Source organism: Desmodus rotundus, chromosome 9 (genome assembly GCF_022682495.2).
Source record: "Desmodus rotundus isolate HL8 chromosome 9, HLdesRot8A.1, whole genome shotgun sequence".
Lineage (NCBI taxonomy): Eukaryota > Metazoa > Chordata > Mammalia > Chiroptera > Phyllostomidae > Desmodus > Desmodus rotundus.
The window spans coordinates 103,632,630-103,654,527 of record NC_071395.1 but is presented as its reverse complement, the minus strand read 5'-3'; the positions used below and the strand labels follow the sequence as shown (position 1 = coordinate 103,654,527).

The following is a 21,898-nucleotide window of genomic DNA, read 5'->3' as shown; positions in this document are numbered from 1 at the left end:
ACATACCAAAGGGGAAAAATAACTGACTGTCAAAGCAAATGCAGACAGTACCAGAACTGCAGAGAAAGCTAGCTGGTAATGAGAAAAATGAAGCTCAGACTTTCTTTAAAATCAGTAGTGAGAAAGAAGAAATAGACAGGAAATGTTTTAAAGGATTTTTTGAAGGTTGTATTTATTTTTTTTAGAGAGAGGGTAAGGGAGAGAAAAAGAGGAAGAGAAACATCGACCAGTTGCGAGTTGCCTCTCACATGCTCCCAACCAGAGACCTGGCCTGCAACCCAGGCGAGTGCCTTACCTGGGAATCCAACCGGCAACCTTTCAGTTCGCAGGCCCAGCGTTCAACCCACTGAACCACATCAGCCAGGGTGAATTTTTTTTTTTTAATTTAGGGGAAGCCTGTTGGCATTTGAAGGAGCCAAGGAAGAGGAGGAAGAGATTGAAGATACTGGCGAGAATGGAGAAAATGGGGACACCTCTGGTACAGGAGCAGAGAGGGTCTTGGGAAAGACAAGGGAGGCACTTCCTCGTGCAAAGTACTGGGATGCAGCTCAGGTTGCAGACAGGCAGGATGGAAATTAATCTTGAAGAATTCCCAAATACCAGAGGTAGAAAAGGCTGTAGTTAATGTAGGAAAGGAATACCATTGCACACACCCACAGGACCTTCAAGCATGGGTCAAAATGGACTTTGCTCTTTTCTTCCAGAACTTGGGTCCTGATTGCTTTTGCAATCTTTTTTCAGTTCTTTAGTATCTCTCTGGGAAACCTGAAGCAGTTGATCACAGATACCAAACTGCTGTTAATCAGCTGAGACCTGTCTGGTCAGTAAACACTACAATTAGGCTGTAATCTCAGCCTCTCCAGCAGAGGGGGTATAGCTCAGGGGTAGAGCATTTGACTGCAGATCAAGAGGTCCCCGGTTCAAATCCGGGTGCCCCCTGGTGGTCTCACTTTTAAGCCTTACCAGCCATCAAGATGGTAACAAATAAAGGCAACCTTCACCAAGCAATGGTGTGTACTAGAGACAAAAAAACATAAACTAAAGTGGATTTTAGAATCCAGTACCAGAGTCAACTTGCAAGTAAAGGGATTACTGTACAACGTGATATCCACAACTTCTCAGATGTCCTTTGAGTCAGTGGCTCTCAAAGTGTGCAGGGATCCTTGGGGTGTTTCTGAGACCCTTCCCTATAGAAAAAAGGACACACTTTCATAACACCACATTACTTATGTGTGTCACTCTTGTTCTTTCGTGAGTGCATGTGGAGCTTCCCAGAGGCTGCAATGGTGTCATATCACAACAGTTTAAATGTGGAAACATAAAAATCCAGCTTTCATTAAGCCAGATATTAAAGGGATTTCTGAAAGCATGTAAAACAAAGCCATTCTTCTCATCAATTTATTATCGTTTTGGGGGAAATGTAGTTATTTTTCAGGGTTATTATTTTAAATGAATGAACAAATAATTAGTTAATGAGTGAAGAGCAGTAAGAAGATGGGAATAGAACTAGTGCGAAATGCCGTGGGGTCAAGTAAGATTAAGACTGCGGAGCGCCCTTGGATTTTGAAAACTAGTAGATCATGGTGACCTTTCTAGTACAACTTCAGTATATATAATCTCTAGGATAACTCAGTCATGTTGTGAGGATATAAATGAGATTAACAAGTATTTAAGGAATGTGTGAACGCAGAAAATGAGGACGTAGAGACTAATCATTCCCCAGACCTTTGGTTTTCCTAAACCATTAAAATAATTTTTTTAAATGTCATCTGCAGAGTGAAAAGTTGATATAGGGTTGAAAGGAATATTTTTAACACCATAGAAGAGGAAAGAAAATAATCCCAGAAAATTAGGCAGTCCTTTAAGTAGAGCAAATGCAGCTTTATAAGAAATACTACATTTCCAAATATTTCTAATTTTGTCATAGATAAATTAAAACTTCCTCGTGCAAGGATGCTGACATATGAGGTAGACTTCTTCCTTAGTTCAGCAATCATTCAACATGTATTTATCCAGCCTATGCCAGATGCTAGGGATATACTGTTGAACAAAAAGGACATGGACCCAGCCCTTATGATGCTTCCAGACTAATGATAGATTAGTTATAGACTACTTGGGGATGGTCATTAAACAAACAATCATCAAATATATATTTTAAAAATGTAATAAATAGCCCTGGCTGGTGTGACTCAGTGGACTGAGTGCTGGCCTATGGGCTGAAAGGTTGGTGGTTCAATTCCCACTCAGGACACATGCCTGGGTTGTGGGCCAGGTCTCCAAGTTGGAAGCGTAGGAGAGGCAACCACTTTATGTTTCACTCTCACATGGATGTTTCTCTCCCTCTCTTTCTGCCTCCTTTCCCGGCTCCCTAAAATAAAATATTTTAAAAATAAAAATAAAAATGTAGTAAATAGTATTAAGGAAAAATGCCATGTGTTAAGAGGGCTTATAATATGGGAACTTGACCTAGTATGGGGGTCAGGGTAGATTTCTCTGAGAAAGAGACATTTAAACTGAAACCTGAAAAACCATTACATGAAATAGAAGATAAAGGTGGACAGCATAGAGTATTCCAAGCATATGCGAGGCCTGTGGCTATTCAGGAGCATGGACGGTATTTGTGACTAAAAGCCAACCCTTCAGAGCAAGAGACAGCGTGGTGCAAGATGAGGTTGACATGGTAGGATGATGTCAGATCAAGGCCTAGTAGGCCATGATGTGGATTTGAACTTTGATTCTGAGAACGATAGAAACCATTGGAGGATTTTCAGCACAGTAACATCATAATATTTATATTTCTGAAAAATTATTCCTGGCCATTGTATGAAGGGTGAGTGGATGGAGGAGGGAGACATACAGGCCAGGAGATGTGTTAGGAAGCTTCAGAAGTAGTTTAGGTAAGAGGTGGAGGTGGCTTCGGCCAGAGTGTTAATAGAGGAGATGAAGAGAGGTGGATAGATTTGAGAGACATTTAAAAGGCAAACTGAAAAGAACTTGGACAGGAATCTCAGGTGGACACCTGGATGGATGGTGGTTCCATTTATCAAGAGAGACAAATCTGCTAAGGAAATCATATGTTCAGAAATACACAGAATTTGGCTGAGACGTGAAGGAGACAGAAAATTAACAAACCAACATTTCTGCGTTCTCAGCTACTTTCGAACTCGTTAGAAGGAGACTCTAGTAGCTACAAAAGCTGGAAGGATCAAGTGCAGGCATTTTAGGAGTGATAGAGAGGTTTATAAATTCATAGATTTATAAGCTTATTTTATTTTTAATACTCACCTGAAGATATATTTATTGATTCTAGAGAGAGAAGAAAGGAGGGAGGGAGGAGAGAGAAATATCAATCTGCTGCCCCCTGCACGCTCCCCCACCGGGAACCACGCCTGCAACCTAGCCACGTGCCCCGATTTATAGACTTCTTAACATTGAAGTGCCCCAGAGCCTAGTCCGTGGTCTTCCTTATTTACTCTCCTTTGTAATCTCATCCTCTATCATGGCTTTAAGTATATCTACGTGCCGACAACTCCCACAATTGTATCTCCTTCTCTCCAGAATTCCAAGCTACTATGCCCAACTTGCTATTTAAATCTCCTTTTGTTGTCTAAACATAGACATCTAACCCAACATCCAAAACTGGACTCCTACTCTTACCCTGCAAACCTATTCCTCCCATAGCTTGCCCCATTCGGTTAATGGCAATGTCATCTTCTACTGGGTTAGATCTAAAGCCTTGGAGACATGTTGACTCCTCTCTTTCTTATACACTCCACAAACACATCCCGCATCTCGATCACATCACAGTACCTCCACTGCTACCACTTGAGTCCAAACCACCTTGCTGTTCCTATTATTCAGGCACACTCTGGCCTTAGGGCTTTTTATTAGCAGACGACTCTGTCTAGACCGCTCTTCCCTGGACATTGGTATTACTAACTCACCTTAATAAAGTCTTTGCTCTAAATGTCAATTTATTGCATGAAGCCCACACTGACGATTCTATCTGAATTGCAGTCTGCCCCTCCTCACACTTCCTCATGTCTCTTACCTTGTTCTACTTTTATTTTTTCGTAATACTTAACACCATCTAACACACTATATATTGCAATTAATCGTATCCATTGTTCAGTGTCTAATATCCACCTTCACCGCCACGCAGCGGCGAGCTCCATAAGCAAGAATGTTGATTTGTTTTGCTCCCTGATGTAGTCTAACGTATTATCTAGCATAAAGTGGGCACTCAATATTTAAACGAATATAGTGTTGACAGAAAGAAATAGATCAGAAGAGTGGAGGAGCCTGAAAGTGTGTAAGGGATAATTAATAAAGCAAGACATCTAAAATACAGAAGGGCATGGGATCAGGCACAGACATATGGAATTACCTGTAGTGTTAGAATGGCACTTCATTATATCACATCCTAATGACACCATTTAGCATTTTCCCTAGCCTTCCCACGCTCTGTGTTCTTTGGGGGCTCCTACAGAGCACTGGTTTTAATCATTTCTGAGCCTAGTATCCAAGGTCCCTGGCACTAAATACTTAAAAGAGGGTGTTGGGTAAATTAACAGACCAATGTTTCTGTGCTCTTAACTACTTTCAAACTCGTAAAGAGGAGACTCCAGGCTGCATTCGTTTCTGCAGCCCTCAACCCCGCAATCGCCCACTTCCGGGATTTAGTACGTAATAACAGCGCGCCCTAGGGGAAGAGGCGGGTTGAGCGAACTCCCGGTCACGTGACGGCAATGGGCTGGGCATAAAAGTTCATATCCCAGCATGCTTTCATCGTACTTCCTTTCTATCCCTTTCCGGCGTCCAAGATGTCGAAGCGAGGTGAGATTTTTGCTCTGGGGGATCCTTCACCATCTGCCGCGTGGTGGCTGCTGGCCTCGCCAGGAGCGGCGGCCGTGGGCAGCGGGGGCGCTTTGCTCTCGTCCGAATGGGAGAGGGTGGGGGCGGGCACCGCAAGAGTACTGCCTGGGTCTCCGAAAGTGGCGGCGGGGGCCCCTTGGAGAGTTGAGCTGGTAGGAGCCGGTCATGATTGCAGCCCGCAGGATCACTCCGCGCATAGTGCCGCGCTAATGGGGTTGAAGCTGGACTGGCTTGGGCTGCAGAGTGCGCGGCTTGTGCGGTCTCCCGCCTTGCAGGAAGAACCCTGGAGCAGAAGTTGGAGCGAGGGTTGAGTCGTCCAGGCCCCTTAATCTCAGTGTAAGAGTGGTCACAACGCGGAATTGGCTGTTTGACATCAGAATTGTCGACACACGGGGAAAGGAGTACGTGGAGCCCTAGAAAGAGCGAGTCTGTAGTGTACTGTTTCCAAAGCATATGCGAATGAAGTCATAGCCTGAGAACGGGGAGGGAACTCCGAGCCATGACCAGGCAAATGATCTCCCCTGTTTTCCTTCCTACCCACAGGACGTGGTGGGTCCTCCGGTGCGAAATTCCGGATTTCCCTTGGTCTTCCGGTAGGAGCCGTGATCAACTGTGCTGACAACACAGGTGCGACCTAGCTGCACCCTGCCACAGTACCCCTTTGAAAAGCACTCATTGGGCCTTTCGCTAATGACCCACTGAGCCGTCCAGAAAGGGCAGAGTAAAAACACCGCTTTTGGGTGAAGTGGCAGCATGTCGTGTTGTTTCGCTTCAATCGGTGGTGTGACAAGGGGTTCCACCGTGGGGGACTGGGGTCGAGTCTGAGTGGAGGGGAGAGAGGCTTTGAAAGTGTTGGGGGAATACTACACCCGCAGAGCTGCCTGGTAGAGCCTCAAAAAAAAAAAATCTCTGCTTACATTATTTTATAGGAGCCAAAAACCTGTATATCATCTCTGTGAAGGGGATCAAGGGACGGCTGAACAGGCTTCCTGCTGCTGGCGTGGGTGACATGGTAATGGCCACCGTCAAAAAAGGCAAACCAGAGCTCAGAAAGAAGGGTGAGTAGACTAACCCGACCCTCCAGTTGCCTAGCGTCAGTTAAAGACTTCTCCCTTTTTTGAAACTTTGAGCAATAATTTTACCATTCCCAAGGCCTCTTAAAGTTTGAGTTCCTGTCAGGGGGCAGTGTGAAATCAATAGTCTTAAGTTATTCATTGGCTTCCAGTGTAAGCTGGGGGTCTCCCCGCCCCTCCCCCACTTATTTACCCTGGCATTTCCCCCGGCAAGTCTACCTCACATCACATACCTACACCCGTGGGAACAAAAGCACTGTGTGTGTGACATTTAGTGTTGTCTCTTATACTTAAGGTCTTTAGTTCATTACTGATTGCCTTGGCGACGATGAAATGAGCGTGGTGGTTCTTAGTGAATACATTTTTTTGATGGTGGTTTAGAGCTCAACCAGGTGAGATCACAGCTTTGAGACTTGATGTCTCTTCAGGCAAGTTTCCTTTTCTGGAACTACTGATTTGAAAGAATGATGATACCGACATACTTTCAAGTGGTTATAGAATCAGCATGTAGAGCATCTGACCTATTACCTAGCACTTGGTAAGTGCAGAGTAACAGATGTGTTTTTTAATCTTTTTTTTTCTGTAATATTGTTGATTTTTAGAGAGGAGGAAGGGAGAGGGAAAAACATCAGTCTGTTGTTCCACTGGTTTATGCATTAATCAGTTGATTCCTGTATGTGCCCTGACCAGGGATGGAATCGGCAACCTTGGCATATCGGGACGAGGCTCTAACCAACTGAGTACCTGCCAACTGAGAGACTTTATTCTTTAAGACTTATTCTTTAAGACGGGCTCTTTTAAGGATGAGATCAACTCAAGTTTGTGACGTTTTCAAAAGTTTGACATGATTGCTTCTAGATCTCTTCTGATATACATTAAAACGGAGCTACTTGTTGCTTAATCGTGGGCTACTTCCCAAAAGGTTTCCCAGTAGGTATATGAATTCAAGGGGGAGGCCCGGGACCAGTCTGACTTCAGAGCTTCTGATTCCTGGTGCACTTCTCACTTTTCGGCTCCTGAATTTTTCTTGTTTTGTCTGTCTCCACCCTGAGATGTCTTGCTTTTCCTGGGACGTCCTAGCCATCTTTCACAAATGTGATGGGTCTCAGCCACATTTCACAGTTACTCTTGTGGGCCCCCATATGCCCCTCCCCACCCCAGTGTTTTAGCTTTTTGGTCAGAAATCTTACTTTGTTCACTTCAATATCCTTTCGAGGGCTTGGTGGGCAAGGGGGAAGTAGCATGGCAGTTAAGCATTGATGAATCTGCCTGTAGATTGGGATTGGCACACAACCGGGCAGGAGTCCCTTTTAGAACACTTACTGGGTCTGACCTGTGGCCTGGGGGGCTGTCAGAGAAGGGCAGAGCAGCTGGCCATTGCTGTGGGTCTCCATCAGCTGTGGGACAGACCAGACATCCATTCATGGTTCTAAAAGTAGTTGTGAATTTCCAACTATTAATGTCCTTCTCGGTTCTTGTTTCTGCTAAATGAGTATTTCCCTTCACCTCAGACTTAACGTGTTACACACAGAAATGTGGAAAGGGGCAGGATGGAAGTCCCAAATCCTGGATTTCTGTGGCCTTGTTTATCTGCTAAGTTCATTTGTGAGGATTTAAATAGTTTATAAGCAGATGAGGGTCCAACAGAGGGGACTCTCAGTAAATACTAGTTACTTGTCACTGATTGTGTGTTCTTGATAAACATTTGATCAGAGGCTGTGTACGTAAATCAAGTCAGCTCTAGGACAGCCGCTGTGTTTTGCAGCATCTGATCTTGGATGTGGAAAAGGTAACTATTGCCCCTCTTTTACAAGAGGAAAACTTAAGCTCTAGAAGATTAATGTATTCAAGGTCTCCAGGCTAGTATCAGTCAAGATTTAAATCAAGGTGTGTCTGTTAAAAAGTTATTTGTGACCCTGGAAAACAGTTCCTCCAAAAGGTAAGTGTGATCACGCACACACAAAGAAGTTAAATTTCAGTTAACCCACGCTTAGACCTCTAAGAAGTAATCGGTGTTAATGTTTGGTTGTGTGTCCTTCTTTCCCGACTTCTAAGCAAAAAAACTACCGTGTAAACTTTGCTGTGCAAGTGGAGCCGGATCTTCCCATAAGCCGTTCTAGTTGCTTTGTAGATGACTGTCCTCTATTTTGAAAACTAGACACATGCATAATCACTCCAAGTGGTTTTGTTCTGTGCGTGTGCCATGCCATCCATATTTGGGTTAATTCCAGATGTTTGCTCTGCGAAAAGCCTGTGTGCCCTACAGGTAGAAAGTATTCGAACACATCACCGGCCTCAGGCTGTTTGAACAGTTTAACCCAAAACGTGGATATCAGACCAAGTCAGAAAACTCACGCCAACAATACAAACGACAGTATTAAAAAATTGAAGAGATGCTTGTTCATTTTATGGTAAACTAATGCAAATCCAGTGTGCAAACACAGATTCTGATAAAATACCTAAAATGCGTGGTACTGCTGCTGACAAAGAATAAAAAAGGCAAAATGATCAGATGGCAGTGACTGCAAATCAAAAGCCTGGTCAGGGAACATCAGATTCAGCTAAAACCCAAGGATATGTTAACATCGAGCCCTCAGGTCCCTGACTACCCTCCAAACCACGTTCCTTAGTAATTTACCAGAAGAGACTGATGAGATGATGTTATCCACGCTATTTGAGCAGTTTCCTGGTTTCAAGGAAATATGTTTGGTACCTGAAAGGCATGACATTGCATTTGTTGAATTTGGAAATGACGGACTGGCTGGAGCTTCCAGGGATGCTTCACAGGGATTTAAGACATACTGTCCCATCCGATGAAGATCACCTGTGCTAAGAAACAGCACTTGGGCCCTGGCTGGTGTGGCTCAGTGGATTGAGCACTGGCTTAAGAACCAAAGGGTCGCCAGTTCAATTCCCAGTCAGGGCACATGCCTGGGTTGCAGGCCAGGTCCCCAGTTGGGGACACAATAAGAGGCAACCACACACTGATGTTTTTCTCCCTCCCTTCCCCTCTGTCTAAAAATAAATAGTTTGTTGTAAAAAATAACATTTGGGATGGTTGTCTTTAAAGGATTTGGTATTGTTTATAGTGCTTTTATACCATTTGGTCAAGCCATTTTAGTAGCTGGGGGATGGGTAGTGAAAGTGAGATTCTTGTGTAATTTTTTAATTACCCAGTCTTTAGCCTTATTGAACTTTGTATTCTATTTTTTAAGACAGCATTTGTGAAAAGGTACAGTATGGTCAAGGGGTCCTGGGCACACTAATGGAGTGTGTGTGTGTACACTAGAGTTAACAGGGTTTGGGGTAAATTAATTGGTGTATAAGTGAGTTTATATGTGTAAAACCTAAGGTATGGGACGTATTTAATTCCAACAAATTCTTGGAAGCAGTAATGTTTAGATCAAGGTATATACTTCCTTTGAGGTTTTATGTATGCTAGGATGGAACGTTGCCTACTAATTTAATAGCTCAACCTCCCCACTTACTCATTCTGGAGTGGGGGCTTACTCCCTGTTCTGTGGTGTTAAGGTCTTGACAGGACCCACCTTTCAGGTGATATGGGAAGAAGTATAGGAAGTGTTTAGTGAGTTTTGTATGTACATCTTGTCAAATGCAAAGTGTTGGGGAGCTAAGACATGCAGACTGCTTTCTTGTGGCGGCACTGGGGGCTGACAGAGCAATGACTGCTGTCCTTTTTTCCTTCTTAGTACATCCAGCGGTAGTGATTCGACAACGAAAGTCATACCGGAGAAAAGATGGTGTGTTTCTTTATTTTGAAGATAATGCAGGGGTCATAGTAAACAATAAAGGTGAAATGAAAGGTAAGGCTCTACGTTGTTCCTTACATCTTTGAGATTGGATGATTAATTCTTGGGTCGGGAGTACAGGCGAAGGAGGGCCCTCTGATCTTACTCGATACTTCATTCTTCTTTTCGCAGGTTCGGCCATCACAGGACCGGTTGCAAAGGAGTGTGCAGATTTGTGGCCCAGGATTGCATCCAATGCTGGCAGCATCGCGTGATTCTCTAGTGTATTTGTAAAGAAAGAAAAAATTAAAAATTATTTCCTCCCAATGTTTGCCTTCCTGTTCATTGTGAGATGTGTCACTTTTTTTTTTTTTTTTTTTAATCTTCAGAGGATACATTTAGAGAGAGAGGCAGGGAGGGAGAGAAACATCAGTAGGTTTCTTCTCATATGTGCCTTGACTGCACCCCAACTGGGAATGGAATTGGACCTGCAACCTTTTGGTGTGTGGGGACAGCGCTTCAACCAATTGAGCCACCCAGCCAGGGCTACAAGTCACTCATGTTGACACCACCTAATCTTTGCCTCCTTTGTAAAATGGAAACTACTCAACAAACTTCCTGAGGGCATATGTAAAAGAAGATAAGTAGTCCCTGCACTTTGCTGAGAGTGCAGAACTTTTGCCTGATTTCTGCTATAAAAACAAGGTATTTGGGTTTGGAGCCTGTAAATAAATGGCAGGTGCTGCTTGATGACACTGATGACACGTAACCCAGGTAACGGCTGTGTGGTTAGAAAGGTATTCAAGATAAGGTAGAGTATCTGTTCAGATCTAGACGCTTACGGAGTTCAAGGAGTAACGTGAGTAGGAGCCAGGCACACATGTACATATGCAGACTTTCGCGTTTACAGGTTTTCTTCGAGGGAATTTGCGTGCAAGTGAGCATATTTGTAAAACCTGACCCCTGGCAAATACCATGCAAATTTGTGGAAGATGATTAATAGTGTCTGCAGGTTTTTTGACCTGATAATCTGCCAACCCCTAGCTTGGGAATAAAAGATACAATCATGCCAGCACAATAGGCATATATCCTGGCAGGTGCTGCCTGAAAGTATTGAATATTGTAGCTTTTTCCAAACCATGGCTTAAATGACACAGGGCCTCCGGGGAAAAGGAGCGTGCAGCTGGTTTGGGCTAACAGTCCAACCTAAAGATGTTGGAATAGGCTTTTCAGACTAAAGTTTGTGTTCGTGTCTAGTAGCTGAAGATAACCTTAAATGGTATCTGCAAGTTGGATATAATGCAAGGCTGAAGCTTATGGTACATGAAGACCCTACCTGGCGCATAATCACTTGGTGAAGTGACTATCCTTTTGTCCAAGAATAGCAATGGAATGTACCAGGGTTAGAGAGCAGTGATCTTTCAACCAGAGGAGTTACATGTGTCCAAGCCATATCTCAGACCAATTAAGTCAAGACTAGAGGTAGGACTAGATAGCAATTTAAAGCAGCCCAGATTTCCAAGGTGTAGACAACACTAGGAACCAGTACTCTGCCTAGACAGAGCTGGTCTTGGTTTTAGGAATATTGAAATCTGGAAGTCTCTTAAAACAGACTTGGCTTCTCTGCTACCCCATCCTCCAGCCTGGTGAATTTCAAATCTATTGTTTTGAAATAATTGATAAGAAGCACTCAGATCCATTGAAAATGAATCCTTTTATCTCACTGTGAGAGAGGAGGTCTGTCCAGAAAAAGTCCAGCCACCGTTGATATCACTACAGTTTGCACAACATCAATGTAACCTGGCAGCCAAGAAAGGTGGACTGGAATGCACACATGTGAACAATGATGACTTCACTGTACTAGTCACCGGGGGTGGTAGATGCCATTGAATGAGTACTGTGTGTGCTGTGTGGCTGTCACATTCAAAATGAGCAAATAGAGCAACAAATCTATCAAATTTTGCATTAAGCTTGAACATTCCTCTGTGAAAACGCACAGGTGATTCGGAAGGCTTTCAGGGACGATGCAACGAGTGCAATGCAAATCCAACGTGGCACAAATGCTTCGAGAGTGGTCGAGAATCGGTGGAAAGTGATCCATGGCCTGGAAGGCCTGCAACAAACAGAACACCTGATTATGTTGAATGTGTTTGGGTTGCAATCAACAAAGATCAATGACTGACAGGGCGAGAACTAGCAGCTGATCTGGGGATTCCAAAAACTGTGTCTGAGATTTTGATACAGGATCTTGGTGTGAAATGTGGCAAAATTCCGTGGCTTTTGCTACAAGAGCTAAAGGAACATTGTGCTGCAGTTGCTAATGACTTGATTCAAACCACTACCAATGAACCAGATTTCCTCAAGAAGGTCATAACCGGAGAAGAATCGTGGGTCTATGGCTATGGTCCTGAAATGAAGGTCCAGTTGTCCCAATGTAAGTTGCCTGGTTTTCAACACCTGAAGAAGGTGCGACAAAGTTGCAGCAAGATCAAGACCATGTTAACTATGTTTTTTCTTTGGGAAGGTGTTGTCCATCATGAGTACGCCCCTCCAGGCCAAACAACTAGTAAGGAGTACTACCTCAATGGTCTGTGTTGAGAGATGCAATACAATGAAAACAGCCGCAGTTATGGGCAACTAGTGATTGGCAGCTTCATCAGGACATCGCACCCACTCATGCATCACCTATCTTGCAGAGTTTTTTGGCAAAACATCAAATCACCTGCATAACTCAGTCCCCCTACAGCCCAGATTTAGCACCCTGCGACTCCTGGTTTTTCCTAAAACTAAAATCACCTTTGAAAAGGAAGAGATTTCAGTCCATCAGTGAGATTCAGGAGAATATGACGGGAGCAGCTGATGGCGATTCCAACACAGGATTTTGCAGAGTGTTTTGAACAGTGGAAGAGATGCTGGGAGAACTGTGTGAGGTCCCAAGGTGCCTGTGTTGAGGGAGACTGAGGTGTCATTGTCTTATGTGCAATGCTTCTGGTATCTTCTTCAGTAAATGCCTCTACTTTTCATATGACGTGGCTGGATACTTTCTGGTCAGATCTCATAATATGAAATTACTTGCCTTTCTGCATCAAATGTGAGGTGTGAGGGCTGGGCCTGTCATTTTTCCCATTGTCCTCTTGTATCCATGTTTTTTCCAGGTTCTTTTGAAGGTTGAATAGAATGGACTCAGACTACAGACTTACTTCTTATAATTTCAGATTTGACTTATCGTTGCTCTCCTATTACAGGGTAGAAAGATTAAATATGTTGCATACTGAATTGCCAAGATTAATGATTTTTTAAAAAAGATTTTATTTATTTAGAGAGTGGAGAAGGGAGAAAGAGAGGGAGAGAAATATCAACATGAGAGAAACATCGATTGGTTGCCTCTGGTATGCCCCCTAACCCGGGACCAAATCTGCAACCCAGGGATTTGCCCTGTCTGGGAATGGAACCAGCAACTTTTTCACACCCAACCAAATGAGCCACACCGGTCAGGGCAGGATAAGTGATTTTTGTGTATAGGTGTAATATAATCTTGTCCTCAGGTGTATAGGTGTAATATAATGCATGTGCCTCTATATAAAAATACTAATAGTGAATAAAAGAATCCCTCTCTGAGCATTGGCCAGCATAGCTCAGTTGGTTGGGCTGGGGCATCATACCACAAAGTGAGAGATCACGGGTTCAATTCTCTGTCAGGGCACAGGCCTGGTTGCTGGCCGGCCCCAGGTTGGGGTGTGTGAGAGACAACTGATTGATGTTTCTCTCGCATGTTGATGTTTCCCTCTCTCCCTCCCTCTCTCTGTCTAAAAATAAATAAATAAAATCTAAAAAAGGGGGAAAAAAGAACCCCTCTTTGAGCCTGTAAAATGAGGATAATGGCGCCTCACATCTGGTGTGAGCAGTTTGTATAAGGCGCTTTGATGCGTGAAGCATCTGTGGAAGGCTTCAATCAAGGGGAAATTTGGAGAAGTAAAAAGTGAAAAGAAGGAAATAAAAATCGCCTGTAGTCATAACTAAAGAAAATCGTCGTTCACATTTTGCTGTATCCTATGATATATACCTAAAGTTAGAGAAAAAGTACGGTAATGTGTCAATCTAATTTTTTTTGGGGGGGTGGTGGTGGTCGTCAGCTAACAAGAGGAGGAATACTAGTTGATGAAAAGAGTTGGGTGCCGCTCAGACTGGTGTGGCTCAGTGGGTTGAGTGTCCTTCCACAAACCGAAAGGTCACTGGTTCAGTCCCTGGTCAGGGCACTTGGCCTCGATTGTCCTTCCCCAGTTGGGGACATGTGGGCAGCAACTGATGGATGTTTCTCTCGCACACATAGATGTTTCTTTCCATCTCTCTCCCTCCCTTCCCCTCTCTCTAAAGTCTCTTTAAAAAATATGAGAAAGGGGGAAGTGCTTTAAGTGGAATTAACTGGAAGTCAGGAGACTTGAGTTCTGGTTCTGGATCTGGAAGTCAGGAGACTTGAGTTCTGGTTCTGGATCTACCGCTTGATTTAGGGAATATTCCGCCCAGTCTGAGCTTCAGCTTCCAGCTCTGTAAGGTAAGAGTTGGAAGTAGATGCTATCTCAACTCTCAGTTCCATTCTGGGAACAAGATTTTCAGCGGAACCGAGTTGGGGGAAAATGTATATGATAAAGTGGGAACAGAGAATCTTGCTCTGAAAGGAAACCGGGGAGCTGGGCCTGACTGCACTGCAAAGCCCACATTCAGTAATCCTCTCTTCTCCCCTTCCATCTCAGTCGTTGTGCTTGGTCTCCTGGTCAGCCCTCGCCTGGGGGAGGCGGGGCATGAAAGCAAATTCCCCCTCAACCCTAAGAGACTACCCATTGGGTGGGGGACAATAGGGTTTGTGTCGCTGGGGTCAGGGGTCTTGACACCACGTAACAATGCGCAGGGAAGTCCCCACCTAGGGCCCACCACTCCCCCCAGGGAGGCCCTTGCAGGCTGCGGTGGTTGGGATGGCGCGCTTGTGCGAGTGTCCTCTGCGGTTGGAGAAGAGCTTCATCTTGGATGGGGTGGCGGTGAGCACCGTGGCCCGTTCCTATGAGCAACTGAGGCCCAAGCTCTGGTCCGCGATTCCGCCTTACAATGCGCAGCAGGACTACCACACCTTCCGATACTTCAGGAGCCACGTGGTCCCGCCCATTTTGCGGAAAACTGATCAGGTAGAGGAGTGCCCAAAAGCACCCCACTGTCTCTGTCTGCGTCTGCAGAGGCTGGCCCTGGTGGTAGGGCCAACTTTCCAAATCCTGGCGACTCTCACCAAGGAGGCTCTCCTACTCCCATCTCCCTCAGTTTTTGTTTTTGTTTTTTTTTTCAAAGAGGGCAAACTCTTAAAAAAAAAAAAGGTTTTTTTTTTTATTTTTAGAGAGAGGGGAAGGGAAAGAGAGTGAGGGAAACATCAATGTGTGGTTGCTTCTCGCTCGCCCCCTGCTGGGGACCTGGCCTGCAACCCAAGCATGTGCCCTGACTGGGAATCCCACCGGTGAACCTTGGGTTTGCAGGCCTGCGTTCAATCCACTGAGCCACACCAGCCAGGGATCCCTTAGTTTTCTTAACAATCCCCCGGAACTGGACCAGGAAGGTGACAGGTGTTGAGCGTGGGCTCACTGGGCTCACAGAATCACCTTCCACCCCTGAACTTGAGAATGATCTCCTTTTGGATTTCTGTAAGCCTAGGGAACAGGTTCGAAGCCTGTTCTGTGCTTTCCCTGCAGGGATCACGCCAGCGCCTTTCCTGCCCCCTCCTCTTCCTCTCCGGCGCTTTACCTGAACCCTTCTCTCTCCTAAGTTCCCAGAGTCCCTGCTTTTGCTCCTGTAATTTGTCTCCTGAGCCCATTTCTTCTACCGCTCACTTCTATCTCTGTAACTTTCTAAATAAGCTTTCTCTTATTTAAAAAAAAAAAAGAAGAAAAAAAAAAGAGCCCGCTTCTCCCAAACCGGTTTCACTGTCCTTTTTGATGTCACGGACCCGCCCTTTGGGGTGACCTCATGCCGCAAATTCTCTAAAAGCACAAAAATCCCTCAAGTGAACAAGACAAAGAAGTATTTAGACCCTCCAAGCGCCACGCCCTCTATCTGGTGACGTCATAGCCGCAGCGGGCCTCACGCTCCCGGACCTGTGATCTCAAACCCGCCCAGGCCTTTTCCTCCGGGGTGCTGCCCGCTCCCCTCCAAGCAGCCCACTTCCCTGGGATCCAAGATTCTGAGGCTATTTGCTAATGGTTCCAGTTTCTTTCACCACTTTATTCCAATATTCGTGCCTGTATATGTCACAGTGGTATGAATACTACTTAATGGGAGGTTATTCTGTGAACAAACTTAGGGAGGGTGTGCTCCGGGTGTTTGTGTGTGCGTATGTGTTCAGTACACACATATATATGTGTGTAACATGCTTGAGTGTGTACTTGCTGGTTACTCGTGTAACTTTTATGACAGAAGGAACCAGAGTCTGGTGGGTAAGAAGAGAAAAACGAGTATTTAAAAGTCTCAAAAGAATATACTGTACATACTTTTGAAACTTTCAGTGTTCAATTGAAATTTGGTAAGTATTTAATTGCCACAACCACCGTTTGTGGTCGGTATCATTTTCATTTAAATGAAGATGTTTATTGAACCTTTACTATGCGAAGCCCTTTATTTGAACTATCTGACTTAAATCTCACAGCAGTCCTCCTTTTACTGATGGGGAAATTGAGCTTCAGAAAACCTAGGTCATTGGCATAGGTCACATAGCTCGTTAGGTGGAACAGACACTAAGCCCTTAAGCACCGAGCTACACAGCCTCTCCCTGAGGGCAATTGGTATATTTAATCTGTCTGACCCTGTTCCCCCTGGCGGTGACCTCTACCCACTCCCCTCAGCAAGCCTCAGGGGAGCCTGCCCTGTGCATCCCTCTGCCTGGAGGCTGACAGTCTTCTGTATTCTCTCCCTCACTCAGGACCGTGGCGGTACAGGAAGGGACGGCTGGATAGTGGATTATTTCCACATCTTCGGGCAAGGACAGAGATACCTCAACAGGAGAAGCTGGGCAGGGGCAGGCAAGTGCCACCTTGCTTTCAGCCTCTCCGTGGTAGGAAGAGTGGTGTGCATCCCCCAGTTCCAAGAGAGAAACTGGGCAGTAGAGAGACCTGCTTGGGGGGAAGTGGGCCAGGGAACGCATCCTCCAGCTTTTCTTATACATGAGCAGATAGCATCACCGTGTGCCTTATGTTTGGTTGTGGAGCACCTACTGTGCTAGGGGCTTTTTACCCTCACACTAACCCCATGCAACCTGGGCAACTGAGTCTTAGGGAGTCAAAGTGACTTGCTGAGAAGGATCTGAGCTGGGATTGGAATCCCACTTTTTCTCACTCTAAAGCCTGTATCCGTCCTATCGCTCCTGAGCAAGGTGTGTCCCGCTCATTTTTTCAGGCACAACTTAGAAGCAACAGGAAAGGGAGAGTGGAGAGATGTTTTTCTGACAGGGTGAACCCTCCTCCCACCCCAACTCCACCACCCTTTGGCCGCACTCAGGTCACATGACCCTCTGTACCCTTGGGCCAAACCGAGCTCATCCATTTTCTCCAGATGGGTCAGAGGCAAGGGTGAACATGTCTCAGTTCTTCTAGGAGCAACGCAAGTTCGGCCAAACCTAGAAGTTTCTGACCCTCCCGTACCATTCCCCCTCCTCCTGCACGCTATTGCTGGTAGGAAGTTGGGTTTCTAGGAAGCCATCTGTCTCCTGGACTTCACCAACCCTTGGCTTTTCAGTCAAGAGGCTCGAAACATTTGAGGATTGAGGGTTCGTCTAGACATGGGGGGCACAGCCACTGCAGCTGGGTTGGCACCCTAACACCAGCCCTGTGGGAGTGGAGAAAGCAAGAGGGGCTGAATGCAGGTTCAGGCCTCTCTCTCCACCCCCAAGGGCATTCCCTCCAGCAGGTGACCGGGCATGGCTACTACAATGCTGACCTGAAGATGAGCAGGGGGTTCAATGGTCGGTTTGGCTATCGCAGGAACACCCCAGCCCTCCGCCAGCGCTCATCTGTCTTTGGAGAGGTCACCCGATTTCCTCTCTTCTAACAGCAGCTTTTCCCTTCAGACCCCTTGACCTGAATTTCTATGACAGATGTTTAGATGAACTCTCAATGGTATTCTATATAAAAATTGTTTTTTACCTGTGCCTCTAAGTGTGCTATTTCTTCCCTGAGGTAGGGGGAGGGGGCAAGCTACTTTCTCCACTCTGAGCTTCTCTTCCCCAGTTCAGAGGAGGTGAGAGGACAAAGTATTTCTCAGGCCGGTGCCCTTACACTCCAGCCAACGAGTGCCAAGCTTGAGAGGCCTCGGTTCTCCCCTGCCAGTGTGGTAAGGAGGAACCACACTACCTAACCCTCAACCAAGCTCTTCCCCAGGCATCAGTAAGGCCAGGTTGGAAGCTGGCTACTGTTTCCGAACAGAGCAAGCAGTGTGGCCACAGGGACTGGCCGTTGGTTGCCCTGGAAAGGATTTCCTGATTTTCCTGTCATCCCATTCAAAAGAACTGAGGTTCCCTTCTCCTTTCCACTTTGAGTTCATCCAGAGGCAGAGCATGAACAAGGTGGCATCCAGGGTGCTTTTTTAATCCGAGGATTCTGACGCAGTAATGCTGTGCTTGTGGACGCTTTTCTCTATCAATGCTGTGTCATTGTCCCTTACAGCTAGTTTCCAGGCTGTTTTTTTCAAGTGCCCCAACCCAGTGTATTAGTGGCCAGGAGAAAAGCCAAAGCAGATGATGGATACAAAAGAAGGTGGGGCTTTAAAACACAAAGCTTGCCAGGACTTGAGTGTGGGTGGAACCTCATTATATTGAGTCACCACAAGTGGACAAGGAGGACAAACAAGATAGGTTCAGGGGGTATAGCTCAGGGGTAGAGCATTTGACTGCAGATCAAGAGGTCCCTGGTTCAAATCCGGGTGCCCCCTTTCCATTAGTTTTCTCTTCGATTACAAGGACCATAAATACCTCAGCTTCCAGCCACAGTTACTAAAGACAAAGAACTCTCAACTCAGTGCCCTGAAATCCTACTAGTTCCTTCCACATTCCAAATGACCAGTAAGGAGAGACCCCTGGAGAATCTGTTGGGATTTAAGACACACTATGTCACCCCAATAAATTCAAAAAAGAAACAGTCCCCTAGGAAATTCTAAATCTAAGATTAAGTCAGAGTTGTGAACACAAATTTAGCGATCTGACATATGATGTTAAGGATAAGGGCATTCATACAACATGTATTTTTGAGAGCTTAGTACATGGAAGGCTATAGTGAATTAAAAGATGAAAGAGTGTCCCTGTCAGGACAAGAGTGTCTCTTTTCAGTCTAGTGGAGATTGACACTGTCACACACAGCCGTCAGAGGAAGAACTTTTGTTTGTACCTCAAGAGAAAGATCTCTTTTGAAAATGTCCACTTTTTCTAGACATAATTTCAAATTGAAGCTTTTCTAGTTTGAAGGGATAGTTCTGCCTGATCTGAAGAGGATTATTAACCTGTTGTTTGTGTCGCTGCATAATCCTCTCTCTCAAGGTTAGGGGCACTTTCGTCCTAGTTCTTGGAATGGAACAGATATCCACCCTGGCCACCTTAAGCAGGAAAGCAGTCTACTGGAGGGCTGGTGGACCCACAGAGTCGATGCAAAGCTGCAGAACCTAGCTCAGAAAGCGATGAACTAGGAGGGGCTGCCATGCAGGCGAATCCAGCTCAGGTCCTGACCCTGGAAGTGTCTGTTGGTGCCACCCCCGCCCGGGCTCCCATCGCTGCACCATGGATATTGCTCCAGCGGCACCCGCATCTTCAGAACAATTCCTCGAGTTAAAAAAAAAAAAAAACAAGTGGAATCATTTGATTGACCGAGCTGCGGTCTGACGCGTGTGCTGCTTTATGCCAGATAGTGGAGGAGGAAGTGTTGCCTCACCAAGTTTGACAGCACGAGGTACTCCCCCAGAACTGGAGGAGTGTTTGAGTGCAAAAATGAGTATGTTACAACACCTTTTCCTCCCCCAAAGAAACCACTAAGGAGAGAGAGTGATCATTTACCGGTTTCCAGTTCTAGTGGTCAAGGATTTGCCGTCTTACACCCCTTTATTTCCCATTTGCTAAAATTAGACCAAATTTTTCTATTAAATCAATTATGTTCACATTGTCGTGATCGTACAAGTACTATTTACTATTAAGTTAATCTATATGTACTATGATAGTATTTTCTTCCATGAAAATTTTTTTCTTGAAGACAATTACCTTATTTTTTATTTACGTGTTTTTCTTTGTGGCTGTTGACAATCATTTTCAAATTCTGCAACGGCCTCACAGTACAATTACTGAGCGGGTCCAAACTTATCAAATTCATTTTTTCAAAGCAGTCTTCTGACACTTTCATTCTTCTGCTTCAGGATATTTAGGCCTGCCATCAGCTGGTGCCTTGGGAATTCCCGTTCCCTCTCCTCTGTGTTGCATTCTCTCTGTTTCCTGGACTGTGTCCTGCTTTTTCTTGGTTTCCTCCTCCATATGGTGGAGAATAACCCCCAGGGGGGCTTCCTGCATGTCTGAAAATATCTTTATTTTCCCTGAATGCTTGAGAAATAGTCTAGGAAAATAATTCTTGGAATTTTTTTTCCAGAGGTTTGCAAATCTTCATTGCCTTCTAAAGATTCTCTTGATGAACTTGATGTCATTCTTATGCCCATATGTGACCTGTTTCTCTCTGAAAAATCAGGACTTTTGTTCTTGATTTTCTGAAGTTCTTCAATGATGTACTTGGTGATCCCTTTCCATTTAGAGATTCTTGTCCTATCTTAAGTGTTATTCATTTCTTCTCCATCATTCGAGGCCTATTTCTTGAGTTGGAATTCCTTAGGAGTGACCACTTTGGTGTGCTTGCTGTCTCTTTCCAGTGGCCAGGAAAGAATTTTCACATTCTTGCATTCATTCATTCACTCATTTCTTCAGAGTAGTCACAATGCAAAATGCTTACAAGCTAGGCATACACTGGATGCTCCTTATAGAATGGCAGGTGCTGGCTGAACAGTAGACATAATTCTACCAAATGAAAGCTGCGTTCAGTTTCCTGCCATTTGTGGTGTCTGTTTTGACAGACACATGCCAGGACAATATTGAAACTGCTTTTAACACACTTAACCACTTAAAAACAATTGGGACATATTGCAGCAGTAAAACCTTGCTTCACACATAAGTCCCAATCTCAAGTCCAATGGTTCCCTGTAGAATCAGTGAATCTTTTCTGCCCTAATAGTCTAGGAACTCTGGTGGCTTTGGATCCAATTCTACCTGGCGTTGCTGAGGAAGGCTCCGGAAGGTCAGCTGAAACTCTTGCAAGTCACCTAGTACTAGTTGAATACTGTAGTGTGGAGGAGGGACTTGCTTTTCTAATTTCCCTTCCTTTTGTCCTCACAGGGCCCTGGCTACAATATTCAGAAGGTAAGAATGCATCATAAAAGAACCAGGAGTGCCTCGAACAGGCTGGTGGGGGGTCAGAACTTGGTGAGTATTTCATCACAAGGCAGCTAGTCCCTGCTTCAGGTCAGTGTTTTTCCCCCAGAAATTTCCTTCCCTAAGAAATTACTTAAACCCAGTTGATACTAGTTTTAGAGGCTTGTTTCTCAGTAGACGATGTACAAAATTGATATCTGAAATGCTTTCAGGTTCCTTCCTTTGCCACTTAATATGAATTGCTTAAATAGACGGAGACCATGCCACACTCCAGTGCTGTACTGTGGCTTCACATTTTGTTCCTAACTTTGTCTGAAGTGCGGGATGGGTACTGCAGGTAAAAGCAATTTGACATCAGCTAGCAAACAGGTCATACACACACAAAAAACCACTGAGCCGCAGAGTGAAAAAATTACCCCTTTTTCAATCCTTTTTCATTCCTGAATAACTTAAGGGAAAAGTTTTATTTGATCTCAGCTCTCTAACATTTCTGAACTCTCTCCTCTTTAAATCAAAAATATCTAGCTAGGGTTCAATAATATTCTATTTAACTTTCCATTCTATTTATGTCAAGTGGTACCGATTTTCTTTGAAGTAAAAGCTTTATTGATATAATTCATATACAATGAGGGAGAGGTCCAGAATGGTGGTAATAGGGGAGGAAAGAATTGGACTGGGGGAGTCGGGAGAGGGGAGAGAATGAGTCCAGTTTTAGCATCTTCCAG

The 21,898-nt window shown here is 44.9% G+C and overlaps 2 protein-coding genes, 3 non-coding genes and 1 pseudogene across 5 annotated transcripts; all 6 read left to right on the top strand.

Moving 5' to 3' along the window:
• Positions 1-867: 867 nt before the first annotated feature.
• Positions 868-939, top strand: TRNAC-GCA (transfer RNA cysteine (anticodon GCA)). The gene has a single exon. It is a non-coding gene; the product is annotated as a tRNA-Cys (tRNA).
• Positions 940-4,743: 3,804 nt separating this feature from the next.
• On the top strand, positions 4,744-10,024 carry RPL23 (ribosomal protein L23). Its single transcript, XM_024573402.2, has 5 exons — positions 4,744-4,836; positions 5,419-5,502; positions 5,805-5,933; positions 9,659-9,772; positions 9,890-10,024. The coding sequence occupies exons 1-5, from the start codon at positions 4,824-4,826 to the stop codon at positions 9,970-9,972; spliced, it is 423 nt and encodes a 140-aa protein (XP_024429170.1). The 5' UTR covers positions 4,744-4,823; the 3' UTR covers positions 9,973-10,024.
• LOC112316625 (small nucleolar RNA SNORA21) lies at positions 5,532-5,667 on the top strand. Its single transcript, XR_002976025.1, has one exon. It is a non-coding gene; the product is annotated as a small nucleolar RNA SNORA21 (small nucleolar RNA).
• LOC139441144 (U2 small nuclear ribonucleoprotein B'' pseudogene) lies at positions 8,100-8,824 on the top strand (annotated as a pseudogene).
• A 4,643-nt stretch (positions 10,025-14,667) lies between the features above and the next one.
• On the top strand, positions 14,668-17,806 carry SPMAP1 (sperm microtubule associated protein 1). The gene is made up of 3 exons (XM_024573068.3): positions 14,668-14,874; positions 16,650-16,749; positions 17,616-17,806. Exons 1-3 carry the CDS (start codon positions 14,668-14,670, stop codon positions 17,771-17,773), a joined length of 465 nt encoding a protein of 154 aa, XP_024428836.1. The 3' UTR covers positions 17,774-17,806.
• A 774-nt stretch (positions 17,807-18,580) lies between these two features.
• Positions 18,581-18,652, top strand: TRNAC-GCA (transfer RNA cysteine (anticodon GCA)). The gene has a single exon. It is a non-coding gene; the product is annotated as a tRNA-Cys (tRNA).
• The last annotated feature ends 3,246 nt before the right edge of the window (positions 18,653-21,898 follow it).

Coding starts and splice junctions, on each gene's coding strand:
- RPL23 (XM_024573402.2), top strand. Junction 5,934..9,658: donor ACCAGAGCTCAGAAAGAAGG/GTGAGTAGACTA, acceptor TTTCCTTCTTAG/TACATCCAGCGGTAGTGATT. Junction 9,773..9,889: donor CAATAAAGGTGAAATGAAAG/GTAAGGCTCTAC, acceptor TTCTTTTCGCAG/GTTCGGCCATCACAGGACCG.
- SPMAP1 (XM_024573068.3), top strand. CDS start 14,668: ATGGCGCGCTTGTGCGAGTGTCCTCTGCGGTTGGAGAAGAGCTTCATC. Junction 14,875..16,649: donor TTTTGCGGAAAACTGATCAG/GTAGAGGAGTGC, acceptor TCCCTCACTCAG/GACCGTGGCGGTACAGGAAG. Junction 16,750..17,615: donor GAGAAGCTGGGCAGGGGCAG/GCAAGTGCCACC, acceptor TCCACCCCCAAG/GGCATTCCCTCCAGCAGGTG.